Below are 14,769 nucleotides of genomic sequence, written 5' to 3' on the forward strand. Positions count from 1 at the left end.
ATATAGCAAGACCCCATCTCTACAAAAAAATTCAAAAAGTAGCCAAGCATGGTGGTGCACACCTGTAGTCTCAGCTACTTGGAAGACTAAGTGGGAAGGATCTCCTGAGCCCAGGAGGTCAAGGCTGCAGTGAGTCACGATTGTGCCACTACACTCTAGCCTGGGTGACAGGGAAAGACTTCATCTTAAGGAAACAAAGAAACAAACAAGAAGACTTCCATAGATACGCATAAAAAATGTACAAAAAAATTTTTTTTTAATTTACACCAGCTCTTGCAGGTCAGCAATGTCAGAGGCCTGGAGGCAGGGAGAGGCTGCCATTCCCTGTTCGGTTACTTCTTGAAACTCACCAATCAGAGAAAATGCTCCTCCTTCCCTGGGGAAGAGTGAGAGAAGGAGCCGAGGCAAGCCAGGCACATTATTCTACTGCAAATTTCTCCACTTGGAATTTCTGAGTGAGAAGTTAAGCGCTTCCCACTAACCAGTTCAATATTTTGAAGTAGTTGATTTCCTTCCCTGTGATTCTGACCTGGACTCTGTCTTTCAAAAACAAGCACAATCACAACGTGTGTCTCATCCAATTGCTGAAATAAGGACTGAGCTCTCCCACAGTAGTATAGGCCAGTAACAGTCACCTAGGATTGACTAGCTGGAAATCTGTGTAAATCACAAAGTTTAAGAATGTTTCTCATTTCATTTACATCATCAATCCCAGACCCTCGGCATCAATGCTAGGTTTTTGTTTTGTTTTGTTTTGTTTTTTTTGGACACAGGGTCTCATTCAGTTGCCCAGGCTGGAGCGCAGTGGTATGATCTCAGCTCACTGCAACTTCTGCCTCCCAGGCTCAAAAAGCAATCCTGCCACCTCAGCCTCCTGAGTAGCTGGGACTCCAGGCGTGCACCACCACACGAGGCTAATTTTTTGTATTTTTTGTAGAGATGGGGTTTCGCCATGTTACCGTCGCTTCCTTGTACAACTTGCACTCCAAGTAACGAGCCAGGGTCCAGTATGTTGTAAACATCTGATTTTGCCATTCCTCAGGTTCGTAGCTCAGAACACTGAACAAACATTCACCAAGGAACATAGGGTAATTCTCAGGGTCTGCTTGAGTTACTGCTATCTGGTCTCAAACTCCTGAGCTCAAGAGATCTACTCACCTTCGTCTCCCAAAGTGCTGGGATTAAAGGCCTGAGCCACCACGCCCAGCCCAGTGTGGGGACTGATAGATCTCAGAGTTATCAAGAGTCATTCTAAAGTGTATTACCCTATACAGTGGCATATGACTGTAGTCCCAGCTAGGCTGAAACAGGAGGATTGCTTGAGCCCCGTCGTTTTGGATCCCCAGGCTGGCAAGCTGGGAGGGTACAGTCGCCGAGAGGCTAATAAAAAAGATCCGGAGACAGCAGGCAAGACATGGAGTTTTATTCCGGGGGCTTATATACCGGGCATCCAGGAATGGCATGCTGGACAGGAAAACCACTGCTATTTGTGAATAACACGTAAGTTATAAAGGTATTTTCGTTTGGCAGCCTCTACTTAGTAGCCTCTACTATGCTCAAAACAAAGGCCTTCACTTCCTTGTATGACTTGTGTTCCAAGGAACGAGTCAGGGTCCTGGTGTTCTTACAGGTATGGTGTAAACATCTGATTTAGCCATTCCTGGGGTCCATACCTCAGAACACTGAACAAACATTCACCAAGAAACATAGGGTAATTCTCAGGGTCTGCTCTAGTTACTGCTATCTGGCAAGACATGCCCACCATCCAAGCACAGGGGTTCAGGGCTGTAGTGTGCTATGATCATGCCTGTGAATAGCCACTGCACTCTAGCCTGGGAAACATAGCAAGGCTCTGTCTCTAAATAAAATAAAATAAAAACTAACAAATTACAAACTTCTCAACAGGCTTGCCATATTAATTCCCATGGACATACCAATTTACTTTTGAAATTATCTTTTCCAGCAAACCAGCCTCGTTCAACATAAGCTTTAATAACATATTTCAGATACTCTTACTAATCTTACCGAAAATAAATAGTAGATTTCCAAAAAAAAAACAAAAGATCTCCATTTATAAGAACACTTTCACTTCCTTCTTACTGTTTTGATTAGTACTTGAAATATTTATCTTATTCTCCTTTTGTTTAAACTTGGAACTGGAATTTTAAAGTGGAGCTCATAACCTACATATTCCACATTTGAAAGTTTTAGCCTTATTGGAAAAAACCAGCAGATGTTCATTTCTCATGAAAATATGGCAATAAGAATGCATTTGCAGTTACAAAATAGGGAAAGCCATTTGTGGTGCTCATTAATCCTGCTACTCCTGTGAAAAAAGCTAAAAACATTGCCTGCATTTTGCAGATTGAAAAAAAGTAACAGGTTCCATCTTGCTCTAGGTATAACAGCAAAGCCTTTGGTAGAGCCAGAAATAGAACCTCAAGAGATTTGTGTTCCCTTTTTGATACAGAACAGAACTCAACTCAGCAGTCTCATTAAAATCATGCTACAGAAGAAGCTGGTCTGTCTCTTCACTCAATTTTCTTTAATAGAGTTCAATCATTTATTTCAGCTCTACTTTCAACTGAGTGCCTTATGCTAATTAGTCTGACCATACTGTATAAATTATTACTTTAATTTATATAGTAATTTCATCGAATACATTGGATGCTAAGCATAATGGATAATATGTAATCATTTTAAGGAACTTTTTTTTTAAAGAAAAAGCACTATTTAAAATCCATATCATCAAATTCTACAGGACAGGAAGCTGTATTATTTAGGTTCAGCAGGTCAACATGCATCTTCCAATATGACTGCCTTAATATAATTTTGTATTTTAAAGCATTCCAAATTAAGCCCCACAAGTTTTTAAAGAAAAGCACCTTCAAAGTTACAGAAATTGAGAATTCCATGCTGCCATGGAATTCTGTGTCTACCATCTTGCCATTGCAGCTGTAATTTCAATTTTCTAAATTTGTGTTTGTGCACACATGTGCAACTGTTAGAGTGGCATTTCAGTCATGAGCTACTACACTGATTAGATGTGCTCAGAATTCCTAATATGTTTACTAACCATCTACACTATTGGACTGGGAATAGACTAGCTCTCAGAAAAAAAAAAAAAAAAAAGCAATATGTGGATCCTCAAGGGCAAAATGAAGATTTTTAAAAAAATTTTTAGAGGTCAGGCGTGGTGACTCACCCCTGTAATCCCAGCACTTTGGGAGGCTGAGGCGGGTGGACCATGAGGTCAGGAGTTCGAGACCAGCCTGACCAACATGCTGAAACCTTGTCTCTATTAAAAATACAAAAATTAGCCAGGCTTGGTGACATGCACCTGTAATCCCAGCTACTCAGGAGGCTGAGGCCGGAGAATCGCTTAAACCCGGGAGGAGGAGGTTGCAGTGAGCCGAGATCACAGCACTGCTCTCCAGTCTGGGCAACACAGCGAGACTCTGTCTCAAAAAAAAAAAAAAAAATTTAGAGATGGGATCTTGCTCTGTCACCGAGGCATGCAGTGGTACTATCATAGCTCACTGCCTCTCACCTCAGCATCCCGAGTAGCTGAGACTACAGGCACATGCCACCACAACAGGCTAATTTTTCTCAGGCTGGTCTTGAACTCCTGGCCTCAAGTGATCCTCCTACATCGGTCTCCTAAACACTGAAATTACCGGTGTGAGCCACCACGCTCTGCCTAAAATGAGGAATTTAATCATGCCTATTGGGTACAGTAGCTGGAAAAATTAAATGAGATAATCTATATAGAGCAGTTAAAGGAGTGCAAAGAATGAAATAAGTGTGCAATAATGGTTAGCTATTATTAGCTGTGAACATGCTGGCCTGAACACATGCTGGTCTTGCAAACATCAACTTTTATTGACATGCATTTATACAACACATTATTAATGAGCATCATTTATGGACATTTTAAACATGGTCTACAAAATCCAGCATGGTCTGGCAGTCACCAGCATCTCCAGCCACAGCACCTCTGTAGCCCAGATTATATCATGCCTTATCCTATATCTCTCTCCACCCCACCTCACCCCTTGGCTTTTTGTGTAGAAAGTCACGGCAGCCTTGCACACACACTGTACATCCTCTTTCCTCTATCTATACCCCAAGCTCCACTCTTTTGCTTTATAAAATGATCTTCAATTTTGTGCTTAATCATCCTTCCCTCAAACTCACAGCTAGGTCCCTGACACCACCACTCCAGCTCTTAAGTGGTAATTTTACATTTTTACATGATTCGTGTATCAATGTCTGTTCTATATACTATACTAAAAGTTCCACAAGGGCAAGGTCCTTGATTTGGGGTTTTATTCACTATTTTCTCTCAGGTCTACTACAGTGCTTGACATATGGTAGGTTCTCATTAGTTTTATAAATGAATAAACATATCCCAACAACAAGGCTATTGCTCCCAAGAATTGAGTATATCTTTCATTTTATTTCACAATCACTATTCTCCTCATCTCTGGCCTTACTCAATCTTACAGAAAAACATAGACACTCTACTAGGTAAAAGTAGCTTGCGGTAAAATAAAATGTGAATTTAATTGGTAGAGAAAGGGAGGAGAAAAAGTCAAGTTACTTAAACATGGAAATGGGGTAGTGACCACAGTGTTATGAATGTAAAAGTGTCTAAAGACATATGCAGAAAGGATTCTTCTAAGAGTATTGCTTGCTTTTGCGTAGTTGAGAATAATGTTATTTCAGTGGATGGATATGTTCATTACACTGTAATGCATGTAAAAACAACGTGCAAAGAAACATCAGTAAAAGACATCTCAAAGAGTGCTACTTGGAAAAGAAAAAAGAAAAAGATATGGGGTAGTGAGTCAACATTAGTAAGGGGTAGTATAAACAGTGGTTAAACCCATGTCTTGAGCCAGGCACAAGAGCAAAAGACAGAGAGAGGACCTCAATGAAGAAAGAGGAGACAAAAAATAATGGCCTGGGGAGAGCTTAGACCCGTGGGGTTGGCAGAGCCCAGACCAGAGGGTTGGGAGCAGCGCTGCTGGTGTTGGGGGTGCTCCAGCCAGCAGAACAGTGGGAAGGGAAAAGCAGTGGGCCCATTTAGAGGTTGAAAGAGGCAGGGACTGAGAAGCTCCAGGGTTTGAGGACCACTCCCCCACCCATACAACAGTTAGTATCCCAACTGCGGACCACGTGTCCCACGCCCCAGAGCGATGGCCCTTGTCGTTTTGTTTGTTTGTTTGTTTGTTTTTGAGACAGAGTTTGGCTCTTGTTGCCCAGGCTGGAGTGCAATAGCGCAGTCTCGGTTCACTGCAACCTCTGCCTCAAGCGATTTTCCTGCCTCAGCCTCCCGAGTAGCTGGCATTACAGGCATGCGCCACTATGACCGGCTAATTTTGTATGTTTAGTATAGACGGGGTTTCTCCATGTTGGTCGGGTTGGTCTCGAACTCCCGATCTCAGATGATCTGCCCACCTCGGCCTCCCAAAGTGCTGGGATTACAGGCGTGAGCCACCGCGCCCGGCCGCCCCTTGTATCTTTAGGTCTCTTCTGCTTTATCAAACATGGACCAAAATAGGGTGCTCCTCAGGCATACAGGCGCCAACCAGCCACTGCTTCTGGTAAAGAGTCTTTCATCGCATTTAGTCATTTCTACAGTAAAACGTATTTTCCAAAGACTGCAGAACACCAGTCATGATGAGTTTTGTTTCTTTGTTTCTTACAATCAGAGGGGTTTCATTCGTTCACAGAGAAAGATGATTTGCTATTTTTGTATTTTCAAGTTGTAACACATGTTTTTTCCCTTAGCTCTTATAACCTTAATATTTTTATATTTCATTATGAGTTTTTGTTCTCCATTAAAAATGTCAGTCCAAGGGAGGCCTTTATTTCGTCCATTTAAGGATTAGAAGATTGCCTGGCACAGAGTACACACCTGATGAAGCCGTGCTGAATACCTAAGTGAATAAAAACGCGGCATAAATAGCAGCTCAGGGCTCTAGGCGGTGGCGTGACTGAGAGCCTAGGCGCCAAGGGGAGGAGAGGGTAATCGCGAAGGCTCCCCAGGGGAGAAACCGAGGGGCTGAGAGAACCAGATCGACGAGGGCCAACGCCCAGCAGGGTGCCTGAAGAAGCCGATTCTCCTGCCCAGGGTACCTGAGGTTCGAAGGATGCTTCGTGCAGGCTCGCCTTGTGTCTCACCCGCCAGACCTAGGAAGCCAGACCTAGGAAGCCAGACCTAGGCAGGCAGAGGACACAGGTGGCCAATGGCCGGGCCCGTCCAGCCCCGGTCCTGCCCTCGTCCCAAAGTTTCCTGGGATTGGCTGCCTGCCCCGCGGCCCTCCTCCCAGCCCCGCCCCCGCCCAGAGTCTTCCCTGCGCCGAAAGCGCGGGTCTGTTCCTAGTCTTGAGCGGGAGAAAATTACCCAGCTCGGAGCACCTGGCCAGTGGGACCGGTGGGTTCCTGGTGCCTGAATCCGGCTGTCCGCCCTGCGGTGCCCCGCCCCGCCCCAACCCAGGACCTTCCCAGCCCCGCTCCGCCCCAACCCAGGATCTTCCCAGCCCTTGTGTGTCCCCGCTCACTTCAGTTCCCGCCGCGCGCCTTCCTCTTGGTCCTCTGGCCTGGCGGCGATCGTCGGCCAGTTTGTCCCTCGGAGTTGCACTGTGAGTGCGTTTCTGCCCTTTGGTTTCCGGCGGGGAGGGCTCCCAGGCAGGGTCTGGGCTCGACCCGTGTCCCCTCGAGCTTTGCCCGCCCCGAGCTCCTCTGTTGCCCGCGGCCAGAACGGAGGGGTAGAGCAGCCCTCGGTGGCCCAGGGGGCGGACGGCCGTGCCAGTCCCAGGGCCGCGCGAGGCACAGGCGCTGCGTCCTGCGGAGCCGCTGGGAGAATCCCGGGGCGGGTCCCGGCGCCGTAACAAGTTTGCGCTTTGCCTCCCTAGGGCGGACACGCCGCTACTTTGTAGCGGGTTTCGGGCGGGCCACGCGTGCGGCAACAGGAACCCAACCCCGGCCGACCTTGGGCTCCAGGAGTTCGTCGTCTACGTTTGCGGAGGTGCGGTAGCCTCAGTTTTAAGCGCAGGTATGTTCCTACCCTTGAGCGGGAGGAAATTACCCAGCCCCGAGCACGTGGCCAGTGGGACCGGAAGGTTCCTGGTGTCTGAATCCCGCTCGCTTAACAGGAAGGCAATAGAGGCTGTGCTCTGAACCTTTCCCTCACGATGGTCTTCTGCCTATTGACCATGCTGGTGTCTTTCCCATGTGGCCCTGTATGGTTGGCATGGTTCCTGTCTTTAGGACTTGTGAGTATAACGCTTTATTTTTTCCTGAGCCTCTCCTATGTCTCCCCTTTGTGAGCACAGTGGCTAAAGAAGTCCATTTGGTCCCATGTCTAATCCATCGCATAACTGCTTGGCCCCCTTTGGTAGCCATGTCTGTTTTAGGTTGTGGGGCATTTGCCCGACAATGAACGTGAGTCAGAGATAAGAGGAGGGTCGCAAGCTGGGTGGAGGAGAGACAGAGGGTCCATTTTTGCCTGCCCATTTAGCAGCTTTCTCAGCCCTACAATTCCATAAAGATACTCTATCAGTTTCCTAAGTGTTGCGCAATGAACAGTAACAATTTATGTAGGAAAATAAATAGCCTGTAATAGGATAACAGTTATATGCCCATGGGTGATGGGAGTATCTGCTGAGGTCGAGAGTCTATGGGGGGGTAGGGCGCAGTGGCTCACGCCCGTGATCCCAACACTTTGGGAGGCCGAGATGGGTGGATCGCCTGAGGTCAGGAGTTCGAGACCTACCTGGCCAACATGGTGAAACCCCATCTCTACTCAAAATTCAAAAATTAGCCAGGCGTGGTGGTGCATGCCTGTAATTCCAGCTACCCGGGAGGCTGAGGCAGGAGAATTGCTTGAACCCGGGAAGCAGAGGTTGCAGTGAGCAGAGATCACACCACTGCACTCCAGCCCAAGCAACAGAGTGAGATTCCATCTCAATTAATAATAATAAGAAGAAGAATTCCATCTCAAATAATCATCATCATCATCTATGGGGCTTCCAAACTGCCAAGGACATGGCAGAGTCCCAGGGTATATACCTAGTCAGTGTAAGTAGTGTACGTTTTCTCTTTCGCCAGTGTACAAGCTCACTATGTCATAGCAGGTTATTATCTTTCTGAGAATTTTGATTATAAGAGTTGTCACAGGACAGAGTAAGTCTGTTTTTGTTTGTTTGCTTAAGACAGAGCCTCGCTGTGTCACCCAGGCTGCCATCTCGGCTCACTGCAACCTCCACCTCCTGGGTTCAAGTGATCCCCCAAGTAGCTGGGAAGACATGCACAAGCCACCACGCTGGCTAATTTTTGTATTTTTTAGTAGAGATGGGGTTTCACCATGTTGGCCAGGCTGATCTCAAACTCCTGACCTCAGGTGATCTGCCTACCTCGGCCTCCCAAAGTGCTGGGATTACAGGTGTGAGCCACCACACCCGGTCCAGAGTAAGTGTGGATGGCTCAAGGGAGTGTCTTAAGAGGTCTTCTTGTGGTTTAGAAGCCAACTCTGTGACTGTAAGGCAATCATGTGATGGGGAGTGGGGTTCTCCATCAGGGAGAGGTATAGGTTTAGAGCATTACAGAGTTGCAAGATGAGGAGGGGTTGGTCTGTCAAGTAGAAAGGCACTCTTTTATGGAACTGTAAGAGCTGACACAGAATGGGAAACAAAGGTAAATAAGAGAACCTATTGTAAGGTTAATGGCTTTGTCAATTAGGGTGGCAGCTGAGGTCACTACATAGGCGTAGGAGCATGCCTGACGCCACAGGATCCAACTGACATGAAAAATATGCTATGAGGCTGGGCATGGTGGCTCACACCTGTAATACTAGCACTTTGGGATGCCAAGATGAGAGGATTGCTTGAGCTTAGAAGTTTGAAACCACCCTGGGCAACATGGCCAGACCTTGTCTCTATTAAAAATAATTAAAAAAAAAAAAAAAAAAAAGAAGCCAGGTATGGTGGTGCATGCCTGTAGTCCCAGCTACAGGGGAGACTGAGGTGGGAGGATCTCTTGAGCCCAGGTGTTCGATGCTGCAGTGAGCCATGCTTGTACCACTGCATTCCAGCTTAGGCAACAGAGTGAGACCCTGTCTCCAAGGAAAAAAAAAGAAAAAAAAAATATGCTATGGAACTTACCTGAGAGGAAGAAAGTTGTCCTAGAATACCCACAGCTATCTCATTGTTTTCACAGCAATATACACAGAAAGGCTTGTCAAAACTGAGTAAATAAAAACAGGTGTGTGGGGTGGTTAATGCTAATTTCAATATCTCAGTAAAGGTTTCTGTAGTTGTGCCTGGGAGAGCACGTAGAGGTTAGGCAAAGGCAGCACAACTGGGAATCCACTGGCAGCAACAGCCAGCTGCTAAGTGTGCACACCTGCCTTTGAGATCAGGATGAACGCAAGTGACGCAAGGCCTTTGCGGGTGAGTTTTAGTAATTTGAGACATTCCATGGCCTAAGTAGGTAACAGTTCAAATGTCCGTACCCATTGAAATCTGGTTCCGGGAGGCATTATGACCAGAGTCAGCCAGTCTTCAGATGTTCTCAGGTGAAAGTAGTCTTTATACTATTCTGCTGGGCCATTACTGCCTACAGTGTCAAATACCAACACTTGGTTTTAATGCACTGTCAAAGCTAAGGTTAAGTTTGAAGGCATCATATGTGATATGTAAAAATATCACAAATGTGCTTAAACTGTAAGGAATTTGTTCAGCTGTGACTCCAGACAGGAGTCCAGCTCCTCCAAAGAGGAGCTTTACATTCTCTTCTCTGGATTTTATGGAGACTCACTTAACCCTTCTGCTTAATGCACGTGTCAACCTTAAAAGGGGCACAAGAAAGGGTGATTAAAGATTTTTTTTTTTTTTTTTTTTTTTACAGGGTTTGCTACTACTCCCTGCACTGCTCCCTGGTCCACAGCTCATGAATCTCAGTTTCTTTTTTGAGATGGAGTTTCCCTCTTGTTGCCCAGGCTGGAGTGTAATGGCACAATCTCGGCTCACTGCAACCTCCACCTCCCAGGTTCATGCGATTCTCCTGCCTCAGCCTCCCGAGTAGCTGGGATTACAGGCATATGCCCCCACGCCTGGCTAATTTTATATTTTTAGTAGAGACGGGGTTTCTCCATGTTGGTCAGGCTGGGCTCGAACTCCTAACCTCAGGTGATCCGCCCGCCTTGACCTCCCAAAGTGTTGGGATTACAGGCGTGAGCCACTGCACCCGGCTGCATCTCAGTTTCTTTAAGTCTGCAATCCCCGTTAGAAGCAGCTGTTTTGCTAAGTGAGCCCATGGGTGTCAATTGCCTTTCTGTTAAGAGAGCCAGATTTGGGCCTTGGTGACAAACGCACCAAGGAACCCTCCAGTCGCACTGGTCATGTGCTTGTGGCCTGGGTCATTTTATTCCACTCAAGGCCAGGGATGTATGGTTTAACCTCCATGGGAAAGAAGAGGCAGGGCAGGGTGAACAGCTTAGGCTTGGCTAGTTTGAATAATTTCAATGGATTTCAAACTGTAGAGGTTGTCCCCTAGTTGCATAGCACTTGGCCCTGGGATGATTAAGGCAGACAAATAATTGCTTATGTGTGTAAGGGCCAGATAGAGGAGGTATGGCTCTGGATTGATTAGTTTGTATATCAAAGTCATGCTCCTGGTTGGCCCTTTGTTATCTCTGAGAATTGGCTAGCCCCCAAGAAAGGTAGTCTCCTCAGCTGGAAAGGTTTTTTGTTTGTTTGTTTTTGGTTTTGTTTTTTAGAGTCTCACTCTGTCACCCAGGCTGGAGTGCAGTGGCGTTATCTTGGGTCACTGGAATCTCCACCTCCTGGGTTCAAGAGATTCTCCTCCCTCAGTTTCCCGAGTAGCTGGGACCACAGGCGCACACCACTATGCCCAGCTAATTTTTGTATTTTTAGTAGAGGTGGGGTTTCGCCATGTTGGCCAGGCTGTTCTTGAACCCCTGGCCTCAAGTGATCCATCCGTCTCAGCCTCCCAAAGTGCTGGGATTACAGGTGTGTCCCACTGTGCCCAGCCCTCAGCTGGAAAGGTTTTCCAAATGTCAGAACATAATTAGTATACAGAAAATTTTAAGGTATTTACATATGTGTGAATAGGATGATCAAAAGAGCCAAAAAGAGCCAAAAGACAGTTGGCCCTTGGCATCCATAGCATTTCTGATCAAATTATTTCCCAGTGCAGTACTTGTAAATCTCACCAAGACTCTAGAGATGGTAAGCATACTGCAAAGAGTCTTCCAAGACCCACACTGCCTTTCATGGTACTCTAAATGGACTTTATAGATTTGTCTCCAGTCTTAGACTGTTCTCACTGCATGTTTAATGGATGGACTGTGCTATCCAACTAGATGTGCTAAGGCCATAACAGTGGAAAAGAAACTAACAACTGAGATTATTTCTTGTTTTGGCATTGCTTTATGAATTGAATCAGATAAAGGAACTCACTTTACAGCAGAATTAAATCAGTTGCTTGCAAAACTCTTGGATATTCATTAAAATTGTATACCCCCTACTATCCTCAATCCTGAAGGCAAGTGAAACATAAAAATCTAAACATAAAATGAACTCTAGGAAAAAATCTGTCAATAAACTGGACTCAGACGGCCAGAAGCATTACCCTTGGTCCTTATAAAGATCTGGAATACTGACCGGTATGGTGGCTCATGGCTGTAATCCCAACACTTTGGGAGGCTGAGACAGGATGATCAGTTGAGGCCAGGGGTTCAAGACCAGCCTGGGCAACAAAGTGAGATCCCCATCTCTACAAAAAATAAGAAACAAACAAAAAAGGTCTGGAATACTCCAAATAGGAGGACTAACTGCTTTTGAAATAGTTTTTGGCTACTCTGTGCCTACTGGCATCTCTAAAACTTTCATAGATTGAATGCGCATTGTGGGGACTTCAGTGAACAATTCAAAACTGTGACTAATTATATACAATAATTAGTATACTTGGAGCATATTTTCAACAGGTAAAAATGTGTGGTTTTCACTAATAGACCCTGCCATCTTTTCAACCAGGTGATCAAGTATATCTCAAAGTTTTTAGAAGAAAAGATGTAACCTCCCTGGAAAAAGAAGAGACTTTATGAAGTACTGCTAACCACCTACATAGTCATCAAAATAAAATTCCTGAATTTGTACAAGCCACAGCAAGCTAGATTGAGATCATCACATGACAACTGGAAGGCCAAGCCTATGGGTTACCTCAAATTAAGGAATTTCAGCACCTGCTCACAGGAGGTGAGCAGGAGGAAATTCATCTCCATGAGCAGATGAAGTAGACAGCTTTACTCAGTATCTCACACCAAGAACTTCCTCTCCAACTCCAACTAGCTGAAACATCTTCCCTCCTCGACCTGGAAAATTCTCTGACTTAGAAATTTAAACAAAACCCTCCCCTTTCATTGAATCTCCATTGTCTGGAGTTTGCTTGTCTTAACCTAGCCTGTTCTCCCTCTGTTCCTCCACTATGGGCTCCCTTTCAAACTATGCCCTGCTTCAACTAACCTTTACTGCTTTTTTGACAATTCTAGTACAACCTCAACACCTGCTTGCTCCAGTTTTCCGGACACTATCTATCTTGACTAATCAGTCTAATTGCTGGTTATGTGAACATCTAGATAATGCAGAACAACCCGAACTAGTTTTTGTTCCTTCCAGTGCAAGCACCTGGTGGACCTATTCTGGACAATGGATGTATGAAAGGGTGTGGTATCCACAAGCAGAAGTACCGAATCCCTCTACTTCCTCCTATGGTAAAGTGACTCGGCACTGGGAAGCCTCCATGGAAGCTCAAGGTCTATCCTTTGCTCAAGTAAGGTTATTGGAGGGAAATTTTTCTCTTTGCGTAGAAAATAAAAATGGCACTGGACCCTTCCTAGGTAATATACCTAAACAATACTGTAATCAAATACTATGGTTTGATTCTACAGATGGCACCTTCATGCCCTCTATAGATGTTACAAATGAATCCAGGAATGATTATGATGATACAAGTGTTTGCCTAGGCACTAGACAATGTTCCTGGTTTGCAGGTTGCACAAACCGGACCTGGAACAGCTCAGCTGTTCCCTTGATTGGTCTGCCCAATACCCAAGACTACAAATGGGTAGATCGAAATTCTGGATTGACCTGGTCAGGTAATGACACCTGTCTCTATAGCTGCCAAAACCAAACCAAAGGCCTTCTGTACCAGCTGTTTCGCAACCTATTTTGCTCTTATGGCCTGACAGAGGCACATGGGAAATGGAGATGTGCAGATGCCAACATAACTAATGACAAAGGTCATGATGGACACCAGACCCCCACCTGGTGGCTCACAGGTTCCAATCTGACCTTGTCTGTGAACAACTCTGGCCTCTTTTTTTTGTGCGGCAATGGGGTGTACAAAGGGTTTCCACCTAAATGGTCTGGGCGATGTGGACTTGGGTATCTTGTACCTTCCCTCACCAGATACCTCACCTTAAATGCTAGCCAAATTACAAACCTGAGATCCTTCATTCATAAAGTAACACCACATAGATGCACCCAACGAGACACAGACGATCCACCTCTGTATTGCAACCCCAAAGACAATTCAACAATAAGGGCCCTTTTTCCAAGTTTGGGAACTTATGATTTAGAAAAGGCAATTCTAAACATTTCCAAAGCAATGGAACAGGAATTCAGTGCCACTAAGCAGACCTTGGAAGCACACCAATCAAAAGTTAGCAGTTTAGCCTCTGCATCCCAAAAGGATCATGTCTTGGATATACCGACCACCCAACGACAAACGGCTTGTGGAACTGTTGGCAAACAGTGTTGCCTCTATATAAATTATTCAGAAGAAATAAAGTCTAATATACAGCGTCTCCACGAAGCATCCGAGAACCTGAAGAATATACCGTTACTTGATTGGGAAGGCATATTTGCAAAAGTGGGAGACTGGTTCAGATCATGGGGCTATGTGCTTTTAATTGTTCTTTTCTGCTTATTCATCTTTGTTTTAATCTATGTTCGTGTCTTTCGCAAATCTCGCAGATCCCTTAACTCCCAACCTCTGAACCCAGCCTTATCTCCACAGCAATCAGCACAGCTCCTTGTCAGTGAAACTTCATGTCAAGTTTCAAATAGGGCAATGAAAGGACTAACAACCCATCAATATGACACAAGTCTACTTTGAGAATATCTGAACAAACAGCAGCTGCAGATAAAAAGCCTTAGCTAAACTTTGATGAGTAAAGCAGGCCTTACTGAGAATTCAGCTGCCAAAACCCTCCTCTGAGTGTTCCTCTTATAAGAGCACTTAGCACTAGGACCTCCCAAGGTATTGTAAATAAGCCTTATCAGAACTTTTCATAGTTTCACCCTGAAGCCTTAAGACACACACCATTAAGCTGATCTGTAAACCCTTACCCCTTGCTGTTCAGAGAGCTACTCTTTATAGTGTTCTTGCATGCATATATAATAAATGTTTTTTTCTATTGATTTGTTAATTTGCAAGCCCCCAAACACTGGAACTAAGTTGGGGGCAGGATAGTTTCTCCCAACAGCACTTTGTAGGCTTCTGGATAGACCAAAGAGTGTGTTTGAATAGATAAGGGAATTTTGTTCCCTTGATTTTGGTTGAAGGTAGAAGAATCTAATGTACACATACACAGGACTATGTCCTTAAATTTGTCTCAAAGAATAAATATTGGGTAGTCATCAGAATTGACTGAAAACTTACTTTAGGGAGAAAGCC

At 45.1% G+C, this 14,769-nt stretch overlaps 1 protein-coding gene and 1 non-coding gene across 3 annotated transcripts; one reads left to right on the forward strand and one right to left on the reverse strand.

The window, feature by feature from the left end:
* The first annotated feature begins 6,344 nt into the window (after positions 1 to 6,344).
* ERVMER34-1 (endogenous retrovirus group MER34 member 1, envelope) lies at positions 6,345 to 14,509 on the forward strand. Of its 2 annotated transcripts, XM_063723450.1 has the most exons (4): positions 6,345 to 6,650; positions 6,924 to 7,063; positions 12,066 to 12,287; positions 12,708 to 14,509. In XM_063723450.1, the coding sequence occupies exon 4, from the start codon at positions 12,742 to 12,744 to the stop codon at positions 14,206 to 14,208; it is 1,467 nt and encodes a 488-aa protein (XP_063579520.1). In that variant the 5' UTR covers positions 6,345 to 6,650; positions 6,924 to 7,063; positions 12,066 to 12,287; positions 12,708 to 12,741; the 3' UTR covers positions 14,209 to 14,509. The 2 variants fall into 2 exon arrangements, with proteins under 2 accessions (XP_063579520.1, XP_002814838.1); XM_002814792.5 differs by lacking the exons at positions 6,345 to 6,650; positions 6,924 to 7,063; positions 12,066 to 12,287 and having other exon boundaries at positions 12,295 to 14,509.
* Positions 9,747 to 9,868, reverse strand: LOC112133281 (small nucleolar RNA SNORA26). Its single transcript, XR_002914951.1, has one exon. It is a non-coding gene; the product is annotated as a small nucleolar RNA SNORA26 (small nucleolar RNA).
* Positions 14,510 to 14,769: the final 260 nt, after the last annotated feature.

The sequence above is a fragment of the Pongo abelii genome, chromosome 3, assembly GCF_028885655.2.
Source record: "Pongo abelii isolate AG06213 chromosome 3, NHGRI_mPonAbe1-v2.0_pri, whole genome shotgun sequence".
Classification (NCBI taxonomy): domain Eukaryota; kingdom Metazoa; phylum Chordata; class Mammalia; order Primates; family Hominidae; genus Pongo; species Pongo abelii.

Bases quoted from the DNA above. Each gene is read 5' to 3' on its own strand.
- ERVMER34-1 (XM_002814792.5), top strand. From the start codon at position 12,517: ATGGGCTCCCTTTCAAACTATGCCCTGCTTCAACTAACCTTTACTGCT.